The sequence below is a fragment of the Phalacrocorax carbo genome, chromosome 12 (assembly GCF_963921805.1).
Source record: "Phalacrocorax carbo chromosome 12, bPhaCar2.1, whole genome shotgun sequence".
NCBI classification, from domain to species: domain Eukaryota; kingdom Metazoa; phylum Chordata; class Aves; order Suliformes; family Phalacrocoracidae; genus Phalacrocorax; species Phalacrocorax carbo.
Genome location: NC_087524.1, coordinates 20,971,733 through 20,997,964, shown reverse-complemented (window position 1 = coordinate 20,997,964; position 26,232 = coordinate 20,971,733). Strand labels below are relative to the sequence as shown.

Here is a 26,232-nt window from a genome sequence, read left to right as displayed (position 1 = left end):
AATTGTTTACAAATTTAATGGCTTAAAAATCTCCACTTTTCAGTACAAAGATTCTTTTTTTTTAAAAAAAAAAACACCAAAATTTCAGCGTAATAGCCCTGCTAATACAGCTATAGTTTTTTTAAAAAATATTTACAGAACTGTAATGAAAAAATAAAACTTAAACACATGAAAATTTAGGCAGAAAATAGATTACAATTAAACTGTCAGTAAAGCAATATGGTTTACTGACTGCTCTACTGATTAACATTAAAAGGGGGATAAATACTGTTACAAAATAATTCTTTTTTAGATTTGCACTTTTGCACTAACACCTCAAGACTTAAGAGCCACTACACATAAACAAATCTATTAAAACAGATATCTACATTGCATCTGCAACCAGTTAAGAAATATAAGAAATATATTTTGATATCGTAAATCAGTGATTGCTTTACAAAAATTTAAGCTTAAAATTGAATGCAAGTCAATTTCCATTAAAAAGCCTGCAATTTCAATTGCTGAATTGATTTAAAAACTGGTTCTGTGACCATTAAGACTATTTTCTTGTTCTTGCACTTGTTCTTGTGCTTGATCTTGTCGTCCTGTCCGACCCTCCAGCAGTCCGAGTAGCCCTCACACCCTCTTCGCCAAGTTCTTCTTTACTTTTGTTTCTTCTTCCTTTTTGTAGCGATCTATTCTCATTATTCTCTATTTGTACACAAAAAATTTAACTGTAAATTTGTATCGTAAATCAAACATTTTATACCAAATTTAATCTTCAGTTACATTGTTTTTAAAGGAAATGTCCCTAATGACTACGTTCCAAAGATTACATCTACGAATTCAACAAACCAGTTACAAGCCCTATACTTCTGCACATCCAATATCCTTTAAGATAGATCCCCGAGGACTTACAGCTATTTCTGAAAGTAGGTTAACATTAATGAGAGCACCAAAACCAATTAGCTACCATTTTAGCTAAAATTCCTTCTACTGATATGTAAAACTAAAACATACCCACCACCGAAGAAAAATCCTGCAAAAATTAATATACAGCAACTGTTTTATGGCCCAGACAAAGCTGGAAAGGCAGGCTTTAACTGTAAAGACAAGACTGGACACCTACAGAAATATCTAGGTAGCACAGAAAAGTTACGCTGTTCCAAGAGATAAGCATCAACCCAAGCACCAGGCAGAGAAAGCATCACTAAAAGTCCACGTGGGGAAAGATGACCTCCCCGGAAGAGAAAATCCAGGCAGGCAGTAAAGCATCAGAAGGGGTCAGTCATTCAGCAAGTACCTACAGCTGTATCAGGAAGCAGGAACTAGCAAGCGCGCAGGGGAAACAAAAGAAAACTCAATAAACAAAGACAGATGCATGGCAAAACAGACGTACGTGTAACGTGAGGATAAACACACGCAACAGAAAAGGGAAAGAGCCTGAGGGAAATGAAACAAAGGCCATGGTCAAATTGCAATAAGGTTTTTAACACAGTTTGGCTGGAAATTCCTCAATACGTAGGCTCTAAAGATTTGTTGTTATTTCCATTTGCACACATTTATTCGATAATATTTTTCTAATTGCATCGTGGTGGTTTTTAAGTTACATCGCATCAAGCTGCAAATTCCAGGGAATATTTTAGATGTCTGCAGCAAGAGCTCAATTGGCTTGGGGAAAATGAAACCGTACCGGAGGCAATGGGAGATGCATAGAACTTTTGCTGTCTCTTTAGCTCAAATGCACCGTCAAGCCCTTTTAGCATCAACTGCAAAAAACCAGCTGATGACTAGTAAAGGTCTTCCAAAACTTAGAGATATAAAAGCAGGAGCTTAGACGGTATTTAGGAGAAAACAAGATGAACAGGGTGCTGAGACCAAGGGACTATCATGTTCTGTCATTACTACCTCCTTCTGCATGTATGTTAGTTGCTGTATTTACTCTAAACTACAATTTATTTGTTACAATTTATTGTTATGGATTGAGCGAGAATGTATTACAGAAGAGCATGAAGACATGTGAATACCCCAACAGAGGGAGAATACATGTCATAGCCCATAAAACTGATCCCTTCTACTTACGAAAAACACCTTGTTTATGTAAGACAACATAGACCCTATTTACTTAAGTCTTCTTGCTATATTGAAGAGCTCTTACCTCTGCTAGAGCATGGCAGCCCACAGTAATCCTAGAATATTGTACCCATTATTGTTATACCTGTAAACAACGTAGCTATACTCAGAAAATAGAAAGCAAATTCTTGCCTCACCTGATTTTAATTTTTTCGATGTTAAGTCATCTGCTGGCAACTGACATTTTCTTCTGCGTGAAGTGGAAGATGCCTGTTGCAAAGTGTTAACCTCTTTTCCTTTTCCAGACCGATCATTTTTTTCCGAACCAGTGGATGTCAAACACACATTTTGAGTTTCTGAAGCGTTACCATTTTCTGGCAAGTCGCCGTTTTTACGGAGAGTAGAAGTAGCTGCCTTTGATGTGAATTCTACCTTTTTCCTTTTACTCCTCAGTTGTCTTGTTTTTTCCTGGGATGAATTATTTTCTAGAGATGTATCTTCATTGTCTTTAAGAATCCTCTTCTGACGTCTATCTTTAGGCAAGCCAGGTTTTTCCCTGATTAAAGTGGAATTAGTTTCTTCAGATTTGGAAGACATTGTTTTCTTTCTGCCCACTCTTGACGGATTTTCTTTTGCAGATGGAGCCACTTCCAAAAGTATACTCTGTTCTTCTTCAGGAGTTTCATTCTTACCGTCTTCTGGCAAACCTTGAAGTGAGGTGGAACTAACAGCCAGTGAAGTGATCATTTGCCTCGAGTTCCCTTTTGAAAGATCAATCTTTTCTTGGGAAGTAGATTTCTCCAAAATCAGCTGTTTTGCTTCCCCATAATTATTCTTTCTACCACTTTCTTTTGATAAGTCCTGTTTTCCCTGAATAGAACTTGCGCCTTCTAACAAGATGGCAATTTCTTTCCTTCTGCCTTTTCTCAGTTGATTTTCTTTTATAGATGAATCAGAAGTTTCTGATGGAACGTTTTGACCTTCTTTCGGAGCTTCTTCTGTACCATTATCTGCTGACAAACCGCGTTTTCCTCTAAGAGAAATGTAATTAGTTGCTTGTGATGCCAAAGCAGTTTCTTTCCTTCTGCCCCTTCCTAATGGCTTCTCTTTTGCAGAGGACACTGTTTCCAAAGGCATATTTTGTTCTTCGTTAGTACTCTCCTCTTTATCATCAGTTTCTGACAAGCCACATTTTCTCTGAGGAGAAGATGAACTTTTTGCCTCTGCTGCTAGATCAATCTTTTTCCTGTTGTCCCTTGCTGATGCATTTGCTTTTGCCTGCAAACTTTTACTTCCCAAAGCTGGGTTTTGATCTTCTCTCACAGTCATCTTTTTATCATCACCTTCCAGCAACCCACGTCTTCTTCTGATAGAAAGAGATCTAGATGTTTGTGATGCTGCAGCAACCTCTCGTCTTCTCCCTCGTCTCAGTGGGTTGTCTTCTGTCGAAGAGGGAGTAGCTTCCACAGCTGAATCTTGCTCTTTTACAAAAGCCTCATCTTTACTATGATCTGCAATTAATGTTTGTTTTTCCATAAAGGCAGAACAAGCTATCTGTGGCACGGAATCAGCTTCCTTTCTTCTGCTCTTCCTTACCTGTGAAGAAGGATTTTCTGAAGTCTCATGTTGACCATCTTTGTAAACCATTCCTTTGTCATCCCCAGGTAAACTCCTTTTTCCTCCAACCACTTTGGAACTGCCTTCTTCAAGTTCAAAATTAACTTTTCTGCCTCTACCTCTTCTATGCGCCATGCCACCTTTTTGTTCTTGATTCTCCTGCAGGATTTCAGTTTGCTTTGGTTTAAGTACTCCCTGTCCCTTTCTCGTCCGCGTTTGACGGCTATGAGCAAGACCATCAGTGTTTGCAGCAAGTATTGATGTGCCAGCTGGGTCGCTCTGGTCCTTCATGGCACAAACAGAGCTCAAAGAAGATTTGTCTGTTTCTGTTTCTGACTTAAATTTGGAGGTAGGTAGTTCTAGGTTGCTTACATCTTCAGCAAATTCATCAGCCTTTTTCTCCAAGGAGTCATTTTTGCCTCTCCTGTTTCTAGTTCTGGTTGTTTCTTGTACTGCACTTCTATTTGCTTCTAAGTTCAGAGCAGTAACTGGCATTTTGTTTGTCTCTCCAGAAGGTGACTCTGCCTTTGATCTTTGAGATGCCTCTGTTTTATTTTCCTGAGCATTTTCTGTTTCATCTCCCTGAGATACTTTAATCTCTTTTTTGATGCGTGACCGTGTTTCAGTACCAGTTTCAGCTGAAATTTCCTTGGTTTTCTGAATGTTTTGTGTATTTTCAAGTGCCATCCCACAGATGTCTGCTTTTACTTCAGCTGAGTGCTTTCTAGCACTTCTTAAAGACTTAACTCTTTTCTCTGTTACCTTTATTTCAAGTTTACGTCCATTTTCAGATTCTTCTGCTGTGACAGTCTCGGTATCTTTGTCAAAAGTCTGTTCATCTCTTTGTATCAGCTTTTCTGGTGGGTCTTTGCGAAGCTTCCTGGTTGTCCCACTAAGGTCCTCTGAAGAAGCTTGTTTAAATCGGTCATTTCTAGCTCTTCTTCCTCTTTTAGGTGGAACCAGTGGTTCTATGTTTTCTACTTGTTTTACTCCTCTAGACCGCTTCCCAGGTGACAGAAGCATTTCTTCACTGTCTTCTACACCACCTTCATTAGATTTGTTTTGAGGTCTTTTTAAACCTGTTTGCAGTTGACAACTTTCATTCTGAATGCTACCAGATACACTTACTGTCTTTATGGTTGGATCATCTTCAGTTTCTAATATGTCGTTGATGCCATACTCCTGCAAAGTCTGTTTCATATTTGCAAGTCCTTTTTGCAGCACTGAAGAATCTTTGTGACAAAACTCAAGATTCTCGCTTGGATGTTTTAACTCCTTCGGTTCTTTTCTTTTACTTCTCCCTGGTCTTTGAGTAGCTTCATGTGTTTCCACAAATGAAACACTTTCAACTTTTTCCTGATCAGGGTGCTTTGAAACAATTTCTTCTTGTATGCAGCGGTTTGTTCTCTTTCCTCTTACTTCACTTTTAGCTACTGAAGTTGAAGTACTGGTCTCTCCCACCTCCTCTTGGGTGCTCTTTTTTCCCTGACCTTGCAATTCTTTTAAATTCAAATCCTTTTCACACTGCTTTGCTGCAGCAGGTTGTACTGCCTTGCGTTGCCTGCCCCTTCTTAGTCTCTGGGTAGACTGGTCTTCATTAGTTGATTCCTTCTGTTGAGAATCTTCACCTTCTGAAATACTTGCTTTGTCTTCTAAAATGTTTTTTTTTTCACCCCATTCAAAGTTTTTACATAGGAAAGAGCACAGACAAAAGTTATACACTACTGCGCCTGATCAAAGTATCTGTGAGTTTCCATTTTCCTAATAGAGTCATCTTGCTCAAACAAATCACACTTAATACTCTTAATTTAAAGATACATACATACACACATACATATTTTAACCAACTCCTACATTAATAGCCAGGCTTTAACCAACTCCTAGATTAACGGACAGGCTCCAAAGATGTTGACAACATTCATAGATTTAAGATATGTTGTTCAAAGTCTTTGCAAAGAAAGATAATTTTAAGTGGAGACCTTAACATCAGGCTTTTTACACTGCTGCGTTTGGAGATGCCAGTAGTTCCACACCAACAAACTGCCACACTGTTACTTCTGCTCCAGTAGAAGTCCAGCACCTGGTGCTCATTAGGGATGACTGCACAAATTCCATGCACTATGCATGCTTCACACTGTATATTTTTGAATTGTTAAAACCTATGTTAAAACTTCATAATCATAGAATCATTAATGTTGGAAAAGGCCTCTAGGATCAAGTCCAACTGTGAACCCAACACTACCATGTCTCCTAAACCATGCCCTGAAGTGTCACGTGTGCATGTTTTTTGTCCCCCCCAGGGACGGTGAGTCCCCCACCTCTCTAGGCAGCCTGTGCCAATGCCTGACCACTCTTGCAGGGAAGGCATTATTCCCAATAACCAATATAAACCTCCCCTGACGCAGCTTGAGGCCGTTCCCTCTCGTCCTGTCACTGGTGACCTGGGAGCAGAGACCAGCCCCCCCCTCACTCCAGCCCCTCTCAGGCAGCTGCAGAGAGCGAGAAGGGCTCCCCTCAGCCTCCCCTTCTCCAGGCTAAACCCTGCCAGCTCCCTCAGCTGCTCCCCAGCACACTTGTTCTCTAGCAAGTCTTACCTCATATATTCATTATTCCTGTAATTAAAGCAAAAATATCTGTACTTACCATATTTATGACTGGAATTAGTACAAGGAGGTGCAGTATCTTCTTGCTTAGAATCCATATCATTTACTGATCTGACCTAAGAGAACAAACAATAATCAATAAATGCATGTCTGACAGGACAAGAAATAATGGAGCCAACCAATACAAAAATATTGTATAGTAATAGCTGAAAAAACTCTTGTCAAATACTTCTATCTAAAAATGAAATCAACTTAGTTTTCTAACTGCATACACATATTTGATATTAGCACACAAATACATCAAACTTACTACTTGCCATCTGAGCTACTGTAGCAGGTTTTAAAGCAAGAGATTACAGACATTTCATAAAGTTAAAAAAAGTATTAATTAAATTGGCTGGAAAGTGTCTAAATGAGTGCTCGAAAGGAATTTGGGGTATTGAATCCAAATCATTTCAGTATTTTGTAGTGTTTTATTGTAGTTCTACACTGATGAGCATTAAACCCAGTGATACTCGTCATTTTTAACTACGGATCTGGGAATGAACGTAAAAATCGATACTAATAAAATTCACAAATGACAAGAGTGATGAAGCTGTGAATTACAAGGTCAGAATGGTAACCCTGGGCAACCTGGGTAATTACTTAGACAGGGTTCCTTCAAAGAAAATACACATTAACACAAGCAAATGTAGAGCGATAAAGCTATCTCTCTAAAATAGGCAGCCATTGAGGAAGCAATGAATGAAAGACTTAGGGGCATAGTGAGCAATCAGCTGGTCACACAGTAACATGCTCTGTCAAATGCTCGTCACTTTTGGATGTGCAAGGAGAGTCTAAAATTTCATCTGTAGGGTATGAAGCAGCTGTACAAAACAAAACACCCAAGCATACAACTTGCTTATGAAAAGGAAGGCTGAGAAAGGATTATGGTTTGTAAGCAATTTAAAGGGTGCTTTAAACTTAACAGGAACAAATGAGCAGAAGAAAAAAACAATGCTCAGATTCAAATTTGTAATAAGCTATATCTTCTAGCAGGGGGGGCATTCGCCTGGACAAAGCTACCAAGGAAAAACGATTGCTATCTGTACAGTTTTCAAATCAACATGAGGTGCCTCTCTAGTAGGTATCTTTTCCTCCGGAGGTTACGGCATGGTATATTTGAAGTGCTGTAACATACAGGATGTCATCCTAGGACCCCCAAGAATTCATTTCAACCACAGGCTTCAAAGTCTACATACATTCCTTCCTAAAGCTAAAAAAATAAAAAAAAAAAAAAAAAAAAGGAATTTACCTTAATTTCCTCTGGTATATCAAACATTTCTGCAACTCCAACATAGTCCACTTCAAGATCAGAGCACTTCTGCCTGGGTTCTGCCATAAGCCTCTGCAGACCTGCAAAATCATCAACTGGTTGATACTTCTCTCTTGGAGTCTTCATTAATCTACTAATACCAAACACATCTTCTATGGGTTCAACTTTTTCCTTTGGTGTCTTGAAAATACGGCTGACACCAAACATGTCTTCTACTGGTTCATATTTCAGCTTTGGAGTTTTCTTGATTGAAGCAACACTTGCCACATCTTTTACTGCTTCCCTTTTTTGTTCTGGAGTCTGCATTGATCTTTTAAAGGCAGTTTCATCTGTAATTGGTTCCAACTCTTGCTGTGGGGTCCTCAAGAGCTGCTTGACGCCCGACAAGGCCTCTACAGGCTCCAACTTCTGCTTCGGGGTCTTCATGAGCTGCTTGATGCCCGACAAGGCCTCTACAGGCTCCAACTTCTGCTTCGGGGTCTTCATGAGCTGCTTGATGCCCGACAAAGCCTCTACAGGCTCCGACTTCTGCTTCGGGGTCCTCAAGAGCTGCTTGATGCCCGACAAGGCCTCTACAGGCTCCGACTTCTGCTTCGGGGTCCTCAAGAGCTGCTTGATGCCCGACAAGGCCTCTACAGGCTCCGACTTCTGCTTCGGGGTCCTCAAGAGCTGCTTGATGCCCGACAAGGCCTCTACAGGCTCCGACTTCTGCTTCGGGGTCTTCATGAGCTGCTTGATGCCCGACAAAGCCTCTACAGGCTCCGACTTCTGCTTCGGGGTCCTCATGAGCTGCTTGATGCCCGACAAGGCCTCTACAGGCTCTGACTTCTGCTTCGGGGTCTTCATGAGCTGCTTGATGCCCGACAAAGCCTCTACAGGCTCCGACTTCTGCTTCGGGGTCCTCAAGAGCTGCTTGATGCCTGACAAGGCCTCTACTGGTTCTGACCTTTGCTCCGGGGTCCTGAAAAGCTGCTTGATGCCTGATACAACTTCAGCTGGCTCCAACTTCTGCTTTGGAGTCCTCCTTTTACTTCCTGATTTCACTCGAGATGCTTGTGTTTCCAGAATTATTGACAAACTATCCACACTACTTTCTTCCAGCATAGCTTTTCTTTTTTCAGGAGTTTTTGTGGAAATTGCATCAAACGTAGACTTTAGAGACCCCTTCTCTCTCAGGAGATGAGAAATGCCTGGACTATCTTGTTTCTGTTCTGAAGTATCTGAACTATTTAATGGTGACACCATCATCTCTCCTGAAATAAGTAATAAATTTATGTAATTTGGAGAAATAATTAAGCAGAAAGTCCAAGCATTCTAATTGCTGTATAACTAAGTAAAATGGATTCAAACAGCCAGAGCCTTCTACAAACCAAAATCCAAATATGTGCATCAACAATTGATTTGGTAATTAGCTTCTACAAGGCCCAGCATACATTAAAAAAAATTACTATTAAAAACATAATTATTTTTTCTTATTTAATCTGTAATAAAAATTGTTTTTTGTTGTCCCTAAAATTTCTAACGGTGCAAGTTTTGTACTGCAATTTCCGTTGAGTTTTGAAGCAATACCAGACATAAATCAGAAACTGTCACATTAAAGAACATACATTTGACCTTTCCAACACCAAGGAAGAAAAAAATGACAAGAGATTTTTATAAATTTTTATGAAGGAATCATTGAATATTTTAAGTTGGAAGGGACCCATAAGGATCATCCAGTCCAACTCCCTGCTCCTCACAGGACTACCTAAAACTAAACCATATGACTAAGAGCATTGTCCAGACGCTCCTTGAACTCCAACAGACTTGGTGCTGTGACCATTTCCCTGGGGAACCTGTTCCAGGGGACTGACCACCCTCTCAGTGAAGAACTTTTTCCTATTGTCCAATCTGGACATCCCCTGACATAGCTCCATTTCCTCATGTCCTATCACTGATCACCAGAGAGAGGAGATCAGCACCTCTCCCACCACTGCCTGCCTTGAGGAAGGTGTAGACTGCGATGAGGCCACCCTTCAATGATGAGGTCACTGCTCAGCCTTCTCTTCTCCAGGTTGAACAGACCAAGTGACCTCAGCCACTCTTCTTAAGCCTCACCCTTGAGGACTTTCACCACCTTAATCACCCTCCTCCAGACACACTCTAATAGTCTCATGTCCTTCTTGTCTTGAGGCACCCCAAACTGCATACACTACTCGAGGTCGGGCTGTACCAGTGCGGTGCAGAGGGGGACAATCACCTGCCTTGACCACCTAGTGCAGCTGTGCTTGTTGTACCCCAGGACTCTGTTGGCCCTTCTGGTTGCCATGGCACACTACTGACGCACTTGCCATCAACCCAAACCCCCAGATCTCTTTCCATGGGGCTTCTGTCCAGCCCCTTGTCCCCCCAGTTTGTATGCATAACCACGATTACCCCATCCCAGGTGGAGAATCCAGTACTTGCTCTTCTTAAATGTCATGTTTGGTGATTGCCCAGCTCTCTTGACTATCCAGATATCTCTGAAAAGCCATTCTATCCTCAAGGGAGTCCAGCTCCTCCTAGTTCAGTATCATCACCAAACTTACTTAACGTACATTCAATTCCTGTGTCCAGATCATTTATGAAAACATTAAAGAGCACTGGCCCTAAAAACAGCCCTCAGGGACCCCACTGGTGACTGGTTGCCAGCCTGATGACAGCCCATTTACTCTAACCCTTCAAGCCTGACCCATCAGCTCATTGTTCACCCAACATATTACAGCCTTGTCTGGCTGTGCGGTTGACAGTTTATCCAGGATACTGTGAGAGACAGTATCAAAAGCTTTGCTAGAATCCAAAACCGCCACATCTACTGATTTCTCTTGGTCAACTAGATGGGTAACATTGTCATAAAAGGAAATGGAGTTGGTAAAGCAGGACTTCCCCCTCGTGAACCCGTGCTGGCTGTGACTAATGACTGCGTTCTCTCTGAAGTGTTTTTCAGTACATCCCAGAATAACCTCCATAATTTTACCAGGCACTGAAGCGAGACTGGCAGGCCTGTAATTACCAGGGTCTTTCTCCTTACCTATCTTGAAAACTGGGATATTGGCCAGCTTCCAGACTGAGACCTCTCCAGACTCCCAAGACCATTAAAAAAAAATAACTGAGAGAGGTCCCACAATAACATCAGCCAGCTACACTCAGTTTGCATGTGGCTTGTACTTGGAAAGACACTTTTCACAAATACTCATTATGGTCCCTGCAAAGGCACTGACTTTTGGAGTTCTTGGAGTTTTTTTGCATCCTGCTCATTATGCTTAGCAGAAAAGGATAATCAAGAGGAAAAGCTTGGGAAAAGTGAAAGGAATTTCTCTGGCTGTTTATTTTCCTTCATTATTTCCTAGCACAGTAAGCATGAGCACTAAAACAAGCATAACCACGCTGTTGCTCAACAGAAACAACCATAAACTCTCCCACTTGTAAAGAACTGAAACAAAGGGAAAGTTATGGAAAAAAAGTCTGATCAGAACATTTCACAGAAGGTTTTACAGGAAGTTGTATTTTCTTCCAGAAACACAATTTAGACCAAATTTATAATGCCAGAAATGCTATTTCCAGAATAATACACTCAAAACTAAACCTTGAATATTGAAAGGCTAGCCTCTCTCTGGTCCCTGGGAAAATAGTGGAGGGGGTCCTCTTGAAACACACTGCTGGGCACAGGAAGAACAGGGCAATTGGGAACAGTCAGCATCAATTTATCTGAGGAAAATCATACCTGACCAATCCAATTATCTTCTATGATAAAAAGAACAGGTTTGGGGATGAAAAGAGAGCAGTGGCTATTATTTCATGCAACTTTAACCAGGTTTCCAACACTGTCTCCCACAATATTTTGGTATCCAAACCAAGAACATCACGGGCAAGACAAACAGGCAATTAGCTGAATTAAGAACTGCTTGGATGATCAGGCTCAGAGAGCTGCAGTTAATTAGCCTCTACCTGCAGGCCAGTAACCAGGAAGAGTACTGAAGGCTGGAGGAACAGGATAACTCTAGAATTCCCTTATCCCCTTAACTACAACTATAATCTCAGCCTTAAAAGTATCTCTTGGTTCATTTTAAAAGCATAACCCTCATCTTCAAACTAGAAATACAGTACACATGTCTACTGGTGTCAGTTTTCAAAATCAAGGATTGTAGGATCTAGCGATAACTTGCCTTGGTAGTTCCCATCTGGTCAAGTCCTAATCAATAGATGTTCAAGTCCTTACAAAGTCCTGGTCCAGCAGCATTAAGAAATAAACTAGTTTTTTCAGTCCATATTCCCTAAATTATGAAAACTAAGGCATTCATGACATACAAAAGGATCAATGTGTAAGGCTCATTAAAGGCTCATTTGCCCACCATAAAGGAAAGACCTAAATAACAGTATAAATAACAGCTGATAATGGATATCTTCATATGGATGAAGATCATTCTATTTCTTCTTTTCAAAGAAGACACTTTTTACTGGACTCCCTTCTGAAGTTACAACAAAGTTTGTTATAACTAAGCTTACCTTCCACAACATCTGAAATAAACCAAAATGAATTTCAACTGTTATTATTATTATTATTAAATATTGGAGGATTTATTCTTGATTTTTCTTGGTGTTTCAGTAGATGCTCAGTTTTGCTACATTCTCAAGAAAACAGAATTCTAATTTCAAAAATTCTGAGGTATACAGGGAAACAACAACTGCTATGCGAGGTTATTAGCAGGAGACACCCAAAGTACCATCTTAATACAAATCATTCTAACCTGACACTTTTTAAAAAATAATTTAAATAGACTTTTTCTGCAAGGTCACACAATAACCTCTCCCTGCCATGAACCTTCGTCACTGATTTTAGATGTATCAACCGACAATTGATTAAGAAAGCTACATGCTTCAGCACAAGATTCACCTGAAACAATACTTCAACATTTTGGAGTTTCATACCAAATAGAACAAATAGAAAAAAATAACACCTACTTAAAAATTAACTGGAACTACAAAAAAAGTCTTTTAATACCTGACAAAAATCAATGGTTCCTTCTATAGGTTATCAGATGCTGCTTCTCAATTCATCAAGTCTGCCTAGGCTGAGACAGCTCGCTCTCTCAAGTAGCGGACGCACCACTACCCCTAAATATACCTAAACATTTCCTTTCTCTTCAAATAACAAACATACCAGATTCTTCAGGAGTGTGCAATTCAGAGATTTCTGCCTCAGTACAAGTTGGTGTAAAATCAGCCTTCTGAACAGCAGCCAACGGTAATGTTTTTCCACTCTTCTCTTCTGGCGTTTGAAACATTTCAGTCATTCCTATAAATTATATTCAGAAAAATGAGCATGTGCTTTGACAGATGATCTACACAGCTGGCAGAGTGAGCAACAGACTTTAAAAACTCACCTGTGAAGCTTTCATCCATGTTCATGTTTAGCTTCAAGATAGGATTTTTCACCACTTTAGGGACCTGTCCAGCCGTTCTGACTCTGGTGGAATAAGCTCTACCTACCACTATTGTAGCAGGTGACTCTGCATGGCCTGTACTAAAAGGACCTCTTATTTTGTTTTCTGGAGTCTGCAGAGGGGAAAGAAGGGCGGGGGGTGGGGCAGGGGGTGGGGTGGGGGGGTGGGAAGGAGAGTTAGTAAACAAAGATTCCTTTTATATAAAATCTACATTTCTTATACGCTGATGACAAAGACATCAACACCCGTTTAACATCACACTAAAAGCTCTTAAGTGTCCAGCTTCTGTAGCAAGAGGCCTACAAGCTGTTTTGTGGTTATGCAAATTAACAAAAAAAAAAAAAAGAAAAATACCTTTGGTGATCGGATTTTCTGCTTTAGGGATCTTTGTTTTCGGACACTTTTTTTAACAGCCTTTGCCTGTGGTCTTGCAACACCTAATTTTACCACTTCTGCCCAAGATTTTGCAACTAGAAAGCAAAAAAGAAATAACTACTTTAATTCCTAGTTGTATAAATGGAAGTCCACAATTATTTCTTTACGATTCCAATGGATTTGCTGCAGTCAGGCATAGGAAAGTGGTTCTTTAATCATCTGACAACACCTATACTGAAGTGCTCTGTGAAACGCTTTCAGTTGGAAGACCCAATTTCAGCTGAAGTTTAAGAAGCATCCAAGTACCCAGTATGGCTATTTCCAACAAAACAACCAACAGCAATAAAATGCTTCATACGGTGTCCAATAGACATTAGATCCCAGAACTGAATGCTGACCCAATTCTATCCTCACTCTTCCTGTCAGGAGGTAGTTTTGCCCAACAGAAATTTGCCCTGAGCCTTTCGGTCTCGTTCATTATTATACCTGAACTTTTCCCTGGTGGGACAGGAGATTTAACAGAAATGCCTTCTAAGTGAAACATATCCAGCTTTTCTTTCACCGCCTTCCCAAGGAATTCCAGTCAGGAAATAATTTATTTATACTGCTTGCAGCACTTAGATCTACACAGATGTCCAATAATTTTTCTTATATCACCTTCTCCTTATAACATACTCTGAAAATTCCCAAAGCAAGGTTACCTTTATCACAGCATCATTCTGTACACAGCAGAGGAATCAGGGAATTAGTTACAACTGTGTAATAGATGAAGCTGTAAGTTGGCAGGACATCTGCCTTGTTTACTTCAGAAATAGGCTATGAGAAGACAGGGATCATATAGAAGAAACTATTTTTTTTTTTAAGTAGAGATAAAAAGGGGAATGCTTCTCCTGAAGGATAGTATTATTTTCTCATCAGAATTGCTGTGCAAGGTGTGATAAGTCTGTAAACAAAAAGAACTTTCAAAAGCTGTTACTGCTGGGGTGTTCAGGGTACGTAGAATATGCCAAGCACGCAGGAAATCATATGAAAAAGCACTAGAAACACAAAGTTTTATTTTGGATACAAAGTAGACATCCCAAGTTTTTAAGAACTGGTGCTCTTTTAATACTACAGAAGAAACTGACGCACCGATATTAACAGCCACTTGCACATTACAGAGAGGTGGTGAAAAATGGTATGTCATTAGTATGTGAAGTATTCCGGTGCTATTAAGATGAATGGAACAACCAAAGCCACTGAAAAAACACACCACCCACACTTCGCTAAAAGACTAATACCACTTTCAGCTGTATTAGCCAGGAAGTATTGTGAAGGCCTGCAATTTTATCTCATCATGTAACAATGATGATGAGACCATCATTGGGACATTGCACGTAGCATGCTGTTCAAAATTTTAAAGTGACACTAGAAAAGTGGAGACAGTAAAAAGCAATAAAAATGCCTGGGTGAATGGCGGTGTTGGTGGGAAGACTTAAATCAATTTGACTCTTTCAAAGGCAAATTTAATTTATGAAAACAGGTAACAAAAGACACCTTATCTGTAAGTTTCTTCAAAGATAACGGTTTCAAGAACCACAGCTCCCCTACCATAATGTTCCCAATGCTGTCAAAATGTTATCAAACCAGTGTTCAACATTCAAATACTCAACTTCAAAGTATTCACATTAACACCCCACTATCATTCTATTTTTTAATTATATCTGTTATATACCACTGTCAACATTTAAGTGCGGTCCAGTCTGTGGGCAAAGGTTGTGAACTGTATATAAAAAAGGCACAAAGAAAAACTGAAGCTAGATTGCTATAAAGTGGACGTTTTCAAATCAAAATTGATGTAATGATACAATTTGATTCAATTCAATACTACTTGAACTTGAAGGACTTGAAGGATCACTATTGCAACTAACCTTCCAAAGAGGACCTTAATTCTTCCATTTTTCAACTTCTGAACTTTAACATTTGTACTCTAACTACAGTTTTATATACGCTTTAGTAATTTGCTTTATGAATATGAGAATATAACACTTTGCAATTCCAGGTTTTCAACAAGTCCAACACCTATCAGAAGACGTGCCAATCATCTGGTGGCCTCTGCAGAAACAGGCCTACTTCAGTTTCGTACCTGTATTTTAAAGCATTAAAATTAATATTAAAAATTAACTGCTGTAACAAACCTAGTAAGTTGGCACTAGAGGCACCACTTCTTCTTTTTGCATTGATAACTGCCACAGCCCCGCTTCTCCTCTTCATGGGAGTGACCTTCAAGGCAAGTTGTGCACTTCTTGTTAGTTTGTCAGGTTTAGCCGTAAAAGAGGTCTTTTCATCTTGGTTGATGCAAGAAGGTTTAGGTGTTTTCACTTGGGCTCCATTTTCCTCCTTTGTATTAATTTCTTCTGCAACATCATCCTTCTCTTCTGCCACTGGCAATTGTGTTGTGACATGAGAAATGGAGAAACGTCCTTTTGTGTAAGGTGCTAGAGCGCCTGAAGTAAGTTTAGGTGTTGCCCTCCCAGAGGCAGGGGATGAGGCACCTGGGGACTTCTGGGTTGGCAAATTTTTTGGCGACATCTTTTCTTTCTGCAAATCTTCAGAAAGCTCCTGGGAGGAAAAAAATTGACAACACAAAAAAACCATAAAGATAAAATGTTACTACTGCACATAGCTGAACTATAAATGCTCGTCTACATCGCTGACAAGTAAATATAACAGTATAAAATATCAGATCATATGAAAAAGTCCTAGATGTTATTCTCTGAAATAAACTTGTAACAAGTTTTAAATTTCAAAACAGTCTCGAGAGACATGTAAATTTAACTGAATAAATTAACTGAACTTATTATTCTACTGTATTCAAAAATTTTGTTCACATCAACTACACTATGCACATTTTAACTAGTTTAAATCAACAGCAAATGTTTTCAAACTTCTGGCCAAACCCCAGCGGCAGTAGCTTGCACAATCTGCCAACAAACTACTGTTCTGTTTTCTGTTATTTATGGTAAACCGGAGCTTGTAGACACCGCTGCCAAGCACAAACGTACAGAAATATACTCCCGCATACTCCTGAGAGCAAGCAATAGCAGGTGAGGTGAATAAAAACACACCTTCTGTATAAAAAACTGGTAGATATAAAAAGCTGAGCCCTTTCCTACAATAGATAAGATAAAAAAATGCTGATGAAAATTTGCTGATTTCAAATACCATTTTAATTGGCAATCAAAATTTTCACTTCCCAAGGTTTACCACTAATTTTTATAAGTCTTAGAAATTATAAATTCTATTCACATTAATTGTCTCAGCAACGTGATTAGTCTTTAATGTTTACCTGGACTGAAAAGTGCCTCAATCCCTGAGCCTTTTTCAGAACGGCACGCGGCGAGTTTCCAAATGGTAAGCTCAGTCTCACAGGAATCGCACCCTTTTTAAGGGGTGAGTTGGGAGGCAAACTTTTATCAAAAAGTTCTGGACTTAGATGACCACCAAAAGACACTCTCTTTCTTTTTCCTAAAGGCTGAAGTACCAAATCACCACTTTTCCTCTTCTGAGATATCCTTCTTTTCTTGCCTAAAAAAAACAATTGAAAATATTTCTATATATCTAAAAACATTTTAACCAGCATAGAAAAGTGCTTACTTGTGCATTTTAAAGTTGGAAACATAAGAAGGTGACTTGCCTTAAAGAGATTCAATTGAGTAAAGTTCTATACATATTATCGTGTGGTTTTACAGTCAGATATAACTACATGATAAATATTTTAGAACTAATATGTCAGCAGTAAGTTGTGTGTTTTATGTAAGTGGGAAAATCCTCATAAAAATGCTACGAGAATTTCTCAAATACAAAACCAACGAGGCAGAGGATTAAATGTATTTACCCGATTCTCCTCCAGCCAACAGGCCAGAAATATTCGTTTCTGAGACAGTCTCATTGTCTTTCAGTACAGCAGCACTACCAGAAGACCTTCTCTCTGATGATAATCTACGAGGTCTTGTAATACTGGCATCTTCCAAATCTTGTTTCTGATGACACCCCTTCATGGCCAGCTCTTCTGTAATTCCACTGTCTTTTCTGTCTGTAGTCTTACCAGGATGTTCTTGAACAGCATTCGTCTCCAGTGCTTTTTCAGTTTGCGGTCCTGAGGACCTTGGCCTACCCCTTTTTCTTCCAGAGTCAGACTTCTGACCAGGGGGAGATGCCAAATCTGATGTTGCCTCTTCTGAAGCCAGTGTCTCTGAATGGACACTTTTGTTTGATAATTCTTTACTTTGCCTGTTATTTCTTCTGGGACTCTTGGAATTAGAGACAGGAGTTTCAGAATGTCCCTCTTTTGAGTGAGGAGTGTTTGCCTCATCGCAAATTTCTTGCAGCACTACTTCTTTTACAGGCTTTCCCGGTGTATGTTGTTTACTATTTCGTCTTTGTCTTAAGCATTTATTTTCTGCCAAATGCACTTGTTTGAGGCTATCATTTCCACACGCTGAATCTTCCCTTTGAGTTTCCCCTGAAACTTCTGAAAAAAGGTCACATTTCAGTGACACGTGTTGAGTTGTTGGAGTATCAGTATGTACAGGGTTCATTCCACTAGTTGCTTTTGTAGGTGGTAAGAAATGAGACCGAGGACTCTTCCTTCTGGACGTTGGTGTAGACAGAGCATCCTCACCTACTTTAGGAGCATTTATCTTGTTATTGGTTTGTGCTAGTTTATCTGCTGCTATTGCAGAGCTGTATATTTTCATTTTATCTGCATAATCCAAGCATTCTATAGAGCACGGCTTCAATGAAAATGCTGCATTTCCATCACTCTCCTTAGGGGGTTTGGTTGTACCTTCGGTACCTTGAGATTCACCTGCTGTACTTGGTTCCTTATGATCCTGCAAGTGACTTCTTTTACCAATATCTCTTGACATCTCCTTTGAAACAGAAGTTCGAGGACTTCTGGTAAAACTTTTCCTGGTAGCACCTCCTACAGCTGCGATCTGGTTAAGCTCTGAACTGATTACTTCTTGGTTTATTTTTATTTTACGTTCTTCAGTGTTTTCACTTTTGCCTATTTCTTTTTCTTTAGTCAGGCTTCCCAGATCATAAACACAACCCGATGACGAAATTCGAGCACTTGGTTCTAGAACACTCTTACCATCTTCTTTTGCAGCATCTTTAGACGCATTTCCCTCTTGCAGAGCTTTGTTCAGTTTAATCTCATGTTTCAGTTTTTCATAGAGTTTACTAAAGGGAGACATTTCATTTTGCTTTTTACTAGATTGATGTGTTCTGTGTGAAGATTTGGGTGTTTGTAGTTTGACGAGTAAAGCTTTGTAAGTATTTTCCTCTGTACTTTCTTTATTTTCATTGGCATTTTTTTCTTCACACTCAGCATTATCTACAAAGTAAGCAAAGCAAAGCAAGACCAAAAGTAATACAGATGCAGAGTTACTTAAAAATTGCAGAACTATAAATATGAGTTCCATAAATACAGAGATAAATTTCTTCCTTTCCTCTCCCAAGATGGTCAACCAGGGTCCAGGATACAGTACTGTAAATAAAGCTCTCTTAACAGTAACAATTTCCCTCGTAATAGAAGCAATAGCATCTAAATCTTTAACATGAATTTTAAGTATTAATCTCGAATTTATCCCATATTCAGGTAAGGCACTTGGTATTTCACTCTTTCGTTTTTCTTTGCAATCAATGGCTCATACCCGTCTTTCAGGGCTGCCACAAGGCAAATCTACGAGCATAGAATTGAACAACCATTTAGATCGGCTTACCACAATTCAGTCTGGTTTTTGTCCTGCGTTTACACAGGTGCTGTACTGCTTGAACTGTGGCAATGCTTCTTTAGGGTAAAGGCAGACAATAAAGCAGAGCTGCCACTTCCCAGACATAGCAAGTGACTGCACGTGTGCTGCCATTCCACTACAGCCTGTAAGCTGCATCCAAGGAAGCTTGCCGTAGCGTGCTTCACTTTGCCTTTTCCACAAGCAAGGGGTATATGCAAGCTAACAGAGCCCACCTGTTAAGAGGTATCTTTTTAAGCCACAGGAAGCTGAGACCTCGTGTATATCTGTACATCTACAAGTCTGTTTCTCAACACTACTTTATGTCAGCATGAACGCCTGCCGAAACATGTTGACTTTTCTTAATTGCGATGGGAAATAATCCATGTAAAGATGAAGGCAGAGACTCTAACACACAAGGAAGAGCCTGTCAATTATGTCTGGGAAAGGGGAAAAGGAGCGGGGGGTGGGGGGAGAGAAACATGGGAAAGAACAGGAAATTACATCTATGAAAGCTTTTACCCAAGTGCAGGCAAGTACATTAGCAGCTGACAAGTTGGTCCCTTAAAGTTGCTAGAGCAATGAAGCACAGAGGTTTGTATCCTCGGGCAGTGCTGGGGAATCTATCACCCATGCCCTGCAAAAGCAGACGCACTCACAACAGCCCTCTGAAATGGAACATTTTGAAACAGCCTGGATTTTTTGCACCGGAACAAACATTGGTCACAAAAATCAAACCTGTCTGTAAATAAAGAGCCTCCACCTAACAAACCTTGTATCTTCCCATGAAGGAGGCATTACTTAAGACAAGAAGGATGGGAAGGTGAAGTCCAGGCATTTAACCAGTCCGTGGTCTACACCTACCCAGACTTAATAGCTGTAGAAGATTTTTACTGGGTCTACATGAAACAGCTCTTGTAAATCTATTTCAATGAGCAAAATTAACCTTTTCTATATACGTCTAAAATTATACCCATTTCCGTTTCTTATTAGGAAAGCATACACGAGGTAATGCAATATTTGCTCAGAAGGGATTTAGCTGTATTCTAGGTCAGCAGAGAACCACAAGTTAAACTTTAATCGCAAAGGCGAATTTGCCAGTTATACTTGTTTGATACCACTGAAAAGTAAGACATAATAAGTAACTGTTTCACATACCAGTTTCAACTGACATTTGCACTGCATTTGCAAAGCTGCCGTACTGAACTCCCTTCTTAGCTATAATCGTCACAAACAATTTGCACAAATCACTTAAAGCATTATGTATGTGCATTTTGCCCATTCCAGGCTAATTGTTACTGTCCATTTTTCAGGATGCAATTAAACTGATTTCTCCTGGCAGGACGTAGCCTTGGTAAATCCCAGGGTCTAAGTATGATGAGACAGTTCACTGACATAGCGAGGTGTATTGTACTCAGATTGAGAAGTCTTAAAATACAGTTCTTTTGTTCTTTTCAACCTTGGTTTCCGTCTTATGCTAAGGATAAATGCAGTTGAGAGGGCAGAAGAAAATAACCCTGCCTTAAAACAAGTACCAACCTGCAGCATGAAGACTTTTATGTCCTGAAGTTTGTTTGCGTGGTAATTCCACTTCTGCCACCTGCTGAACATGAAGAACCTGTAAATTTGTACAATATTACAGCAGAGCAACAAATATTTTACAGTTTAGCTTTCAACTGCTAGATTTATAAAAGTATATGCATTGTTTACCAAACAGGCTTAAAAGTATCCAAATGAAATCCTAGAATATTTCAAAATATTTGAGGCCCTACATAGCAAGAGTTTGTCTTGTTTTATCATTGAAATCATTAGCTCTAAAAGCAGCTGTAGCATAAGAATATATATATAAGCACATTTGAATCTCACCTTCTTACCAGACCTAGTGGAAGATTTTTGTTTAAATAAGACAACTAGGACATTAAAAAACCCCTTTCAATAGCCACAGTACTCACAAACTATGCCCTTTAAGGGAGAAAACTTTTCTGAGAACAAAAAAAAGAAACTAATGAAAATAAACTATTAAAAGGTAGGCTTAGTTTGATATTTATAAATTCCAACAATACATTAGTGTGCTAGCAGAGAGAACAGATTATTTTTGAAAAGGAGAATGCTCATTCCCTAGGACAAACTTCCCCAATTAAAGTACAAGGATAACCAATGCCCATGCTCTGCATTTCCTGCATCCCATCCTCTCTTGAAAAAAAGCTAAGCATTAATTTTTAATAGCTTACCTGTATTAGTAACATCATAGATTATTAAGTATCTCTTACCAGAAACTGACAAGTCTAAAACTAATAAATTATTAATTTTTTTTAAAAGTATTTATCTGGAGGAGTTCATTTGTGGTTTCAAACAGAAAGGCAGTCAATGGCTGAAAAATTATTCCTCGTAAGAAAACAGAACAAGAAAATGAAATACCATATCACTAATGCCAACGTCCTTGTAATAAATAAGACTATGGCCACAACCTTACCTGCAGTGTTTCATCTTTTGGAGATCTAGAACGCTTCTTTCTTGGAGTTGATTGGAGAGGATATTCAAACCTAGAAGAAATAATTTAAAAGACAACCATTTTTTGTCAAGTAGCTGATGACTAAGCTCCCACTATTAAGATACATGACCTAGCAATAGCTGTCCACTCCCAACAATAGCCACATATCACTTTTAAAGGCTTTAACTACATCAGAATAACTCTAAATTTTCCCCAAAAAATGACTACCCTTGAAACAAAATCAAAATGATCTCTCTAGACAATTCTATCTTTACTGGTTTAGATTAACATAATATAAAAATGATTTAAAAAGTCTTTTAAGCAATCCTGCCTTCTGAAGGTGGCGTATAAAATATTGTAAAGCAATACGAGATAAACTAGATTAACTTCTGTTTCTGAAGACGGTAAAAGGACATTTTGATTTCCCATTTATCTACAGCCACCTTCTGTATCTTCATCCAGCAAGTAAGAGCCTGTGTCCAGGAAGCTCTCTGCACTGTTTGCTGCAGAATGCATTCTGGAATCGAGGCATTAACAGTTTGTCACTGGCACTTACCTGAAAGAGCGATCGATAATTGTTAACACATCTCCATGCTTCAGAGGTACGGGTTGCTGAAAACAATCACCATTCAGCTGCGTAGGATTTACTGTACTTAAATTAGTCAATATTGCCTAAAAAGAAAACAAACATTTCAGCAGCCTGATGAGATGCAACAATGCAATGTTTATGTCATTAAAATACGGATATCTTACCTCCTTGTTTTCATTCACTTCAATTTTACAATGTTCTTTTGAGACCTGAGGCAACTGGATGCGAATATCACATTCTGTTCTCCTGTGGGTGAAAATACAATTGGAGTTTCAAGACACACAGAAGACAGAAAAATCTGACTGCTATAGAATTAGGTCGTTTCCCAACTTTTCAGCTAATAATTGTACAGCAGCATGATACTTTAACTTTGGTAACATGAAGAAAACAAACTACCCAAGTCTTTCAGCTGTGGCAAAAAAAATAACAGGAGTTACACTTCTACAACATCAGAGAATCCATACCAGGAAAAAAAAAAAAGTCAAATACCAAAAATCTGAAAAAACTATTCACAACAAGCCAAGAGAGGCATGTCTACCACAGACACGCGGTGGTCTGAGATCACGTGTTTCCTGACTTGCAAGTTGCCAAGACTTGTTGAATATTTTTAAAAAATACCAGCATGTGCTCTCAAGCTCATTCCTCGGCATTCGTTACCGATTGCTTTGAGATAGAATATTAGGTAGATGGAGCTTTGGTCTCACCTGGATAGCCACTTCTGCCTTCTTAAAAGTTGTTAGTAAGTGAAAACTGTGTTTCTACATGTATAGACTTTTTCTTTCTTTCAAGCTACTCTCTAATGCTTTTGACACGCTGCAGGACTTCGGCAGCAAACATACCAGCTATCACACCAGAGGTAGCGTTCACAGAAGTGCCCAACACCTCTCACTGGTGCAGCTGGCAGAAATTAATGCCTGTACCGCTACTGGGCAACTCTGCTGGAGCCAAAGAACAGTATTATTGACACTGGAGTGCTTCCCATAGGCTTTCACTATGGAATCTGATTCCGGACTGAATATTTACAGTTATTTAAGATATCTATCAGTAAAGTGCAAACAGACCTTGTTTAAGTGAAGTACAAACATTTTAGTTGAAGCCTATTTACAGTAAAATAACATAGTCAAGTCTTCACATGGACTGTTCTGGTATATGAATTCTATCTTTTAATGTAAAATAGCTGGATCAAGTTCAAAACAAACTATGACTCAACTGTATAAGTCAAAGCAAGTTCCAAGATTGAAGGAGGGCCTAGAAGTTCTGTTAATTTTTAATACTAATTCTAGATATTGGCTGATGTATTCCATTACTGAGGCTTTGGAGCACCCAAAAAAAAAAAAAACCAACAACCAAACCCCAAAAATTACAACTGAGAAGAGCACTGATGTGATGAAGATGGTCAAAAATAAGCCACAGATCTCGCTTCTCTTCAGTAGCCAAGTATCTGGAAACTACCTCTGGATAAAAGAATACCATTACTTGCTTGCCAGCTGTGTATTACTTTCAATGCCTTCCCCAGATTTCCTTTGGCCAGAAATTAAAAAATAAAAAAATAAAAAAATATTTCTGGCAAGGAAAGGGCAAAAAGCAGTAACAAAAATTAAGATCAGCTTTCTTATCCTACAATTAATCTTAGTCCACTACCACCTTCCCTCCCCTGAATGTCATTCACAAATCAACAAACATTTATTTTTACAAATAAATATTAAGATGTATAACCTGTAGGAAAAAAGAGAATGAATATTATTTTGATGTATGCAAGTACTCAACTAATTCTCACCTTCCAAATAAACAAGAACTTGCAGTGAGTGGAAAACTAATTCCATCAGTCCCATTCCGTTTAATCACAATAATATTCCCAAAGAGCGGCATCTTCAAACGTAAGGAATCTTACCTATAAAAGAACGCCAGAATTACCCATCCAAACAGCGCTTTACATATTTACAAAAGTAAGTCAATGTCATGATCTTGTTTACTTCTGCCCAAGAGACATTTTCCGACGGACAGAAGAACCTCAGCGCCACGGACATGTGCGTGCCTGTGTAGAGAACGGGGAACTACGTACCCGGATAACCACTGTCATCACACTACATATTTGGAGCAACTAACGCTTATACAGGGTGGCAAGAGCAGTCATCACGTGCTCATGTACACTCAGTTACGCCGCTTTTACATATGCAATAGGTATTTGCTACCGACCCACCAGAGCCTTTGCAAAGATTCAGGGCCAACACATACTGTATTTCATCCTATATGCAACTTAAAACTCTTTCACATAAACAGTCACTCCTCACTCAAATCTAGATATTATACGTTCTTAGGCTTGAGATTAAAGTAAACAGAGACCAACTGACTATAGTTGTACCCTCCTGAGAAAGGAGAAAACGGCGGCATCGCCACGAAGGGGGTTCAGGATGGTAAAATCAGAGGTACCCGCAGGCAGAGAGCTGAACAGGAGGCTGAAAGTGTGCGGTTGCCGGCACCTCGTCGCTGGCCAGGGCGCCTGGGCGCCCGCGATCAGAGAAAGCGCAGCCAACGGCGTTAAACTTGCAAGAAAACCCGAAAAAAACAACCTAAACCCACAGCGTCTGCACAACCAGATACGCGATTCCTTTCATATATAAATACGCGTGTACCACGTAGTACAAGCGAGCCTAAAATAAGTATACATGAAATAGACTGTCCGGTAGAGTACGTTTGAAAGTGACAAGTTAAAAACAAGGAACCCGATGCAGTTACGCGCGATCCTTCTGGACCCTTTTGCCGAGTTTCGTACGACAAAACACTTGTTGAAAAAAAAAAACCAAAACGAAGCACACCCCCGGCCAAACCTGACAGGACCCTGGAGAAAAGCCCTTACCTGTACGCCACAGGAAGCGGCAGTCTTCAGTGTCCCTCACCTGAAGCTCCCCGTTCACGGCTTCCACCAGCTCCTACAAGCGATAAGCGCCCCGCAAACTGCAGGAGCCCAGGTTTAGGCCACCGTTGCGAGCCCAGGCTCCCCGTGGCCGCCGCTCCGTCCCGGCCCCGCTGGCAGGAGGGGGCGGCTGCCGAGAAGCCGGCGGAGAGCGGCACCGAGGGGAGCAGCTCGGCTCAACTCCGCCGCTCCCGCCTCACTCCCGGGACGGCCCTTCCTCCCCAAGAGGCCGCGCTCGGTCCTTCGCCCGCCCACCGCAGCCCGCGGAGGCTCCTACCGGCGGCCGCGGAGGGGCCAATGTGGCGGCACCGACGCTGTCACACCCCACCCCCCCCACCCCCCGGCCCAGGCGCTGACTGAGCCTTCCCGCGCGCGCCTCGCCGCACCGGTCCCTCCCACCCCCCATCCCCGTGGATGTATCCCTGCGCCGCGCCCAAACAGAGCACCTGCACCCTGCAGACAACCCCGGAACGGCCGCCGCGCTCACCTGCTGACAGCCGCCATGGCCGGGGGGACGTGCTGAGGCCGGCCGACGGGGACAGGCGCCCCTCGGCGGCCGGACTCTTTGAGCCGGATTAGCGGAAGGAGAGAGGAACCACCAAACTCACCCTACGGTTATTTTTCGAAAAGGCGCGCGACGGCTCACGATTGGTGGAAGGGCCGTCACGTGAACGCGCGGCGCACCCAATGCGGAGGGCGGAGGCGGTTTGATTTCAAATAGCAGCGCAGGCGGTTCCCCGCCTCAGGGCGGCCCCTGCCGCCCCTTCTGCCCCCCCCCCCCCCCGCGGCGGGAGCGGGCGTCCTCGGTACGGCTGAGGAGGGGGGCTCGGCTGGGTCCTTAACGTGCACCTCTCTAGCTACTAATGTTCCTTGAACCGCACGAGAACTCCTTAGGCCAATAAAAAAGGTCCAGAATCAGTGTATATCGCTTCAGCTTAATTTAGGCAACTGTTTTCTAGGCTAATATAAGCAGCTGTATCTGCCGACTGCACCAGTCTTTTGGTAATCAGATTCAAATATTATTAAACCTAAAAATA

General features: G+C 40.6%; 1 protein-coding gene across 6 annotated transcripts; it reads right to left on the bottom strand.

The window, feature by feature from the left end:
• MKI67 (marker of proliferation Ki-67) lies at window positions 1-25,808 on the bottom strand. 6 transcript variants are annotated; one of them, XM_064464384.1, is made up of 17 exons: window positions 25,683-25,808; window positions 25,139-25,236; window positions 24,059-24,172; window positions 22,446-22,527; window positions 22,249-22,364; window positions 21,675-21,744; window positions 20,741-20,819; window positions 17,302-18,804; window positions 16,753-16,991; window positions 15,602-16,025; window positions 13,404-13,519; window positions 12,990-13,161; window positions 12,767-12,901; window positions 7,567-8,840; window positions 6,313-6,388; window positions 2,250-5,321; window positions 1-690 (listed from the first exon to the last, which is right to left on the bottom strand). In XM_064464384.1, the coding sequence occupies exons 3-17, from the start codon at window positions 24,148-24,150 to the stop codon at window positions 539-541; spliced, it is 7,602 nt and encodes a 2,533-aa protein (XP_064320454.1). In that variant the 5' UTR covers window positions 24,151-24,172; window positions 25,139-25,236; window positions 25,683-25,808; the 3' UTR covers window positions 1-538. The 6 variants fall into 6 exon arrangements, with proteins under 6 accessions (XP_064320454.1, XP_064320457.1, XP_064320455.1 ...); XM_064464387.1 differs by having other exon boundaries at window positions 25,139-25,211; XM_064464385.1 differs by lacking the exon at window positions 25,683-25,808 and adding an exon at window positions 25,473-25,499.
• Window positions 25,809-26,232: the final 424 nt, after the last annotated feature.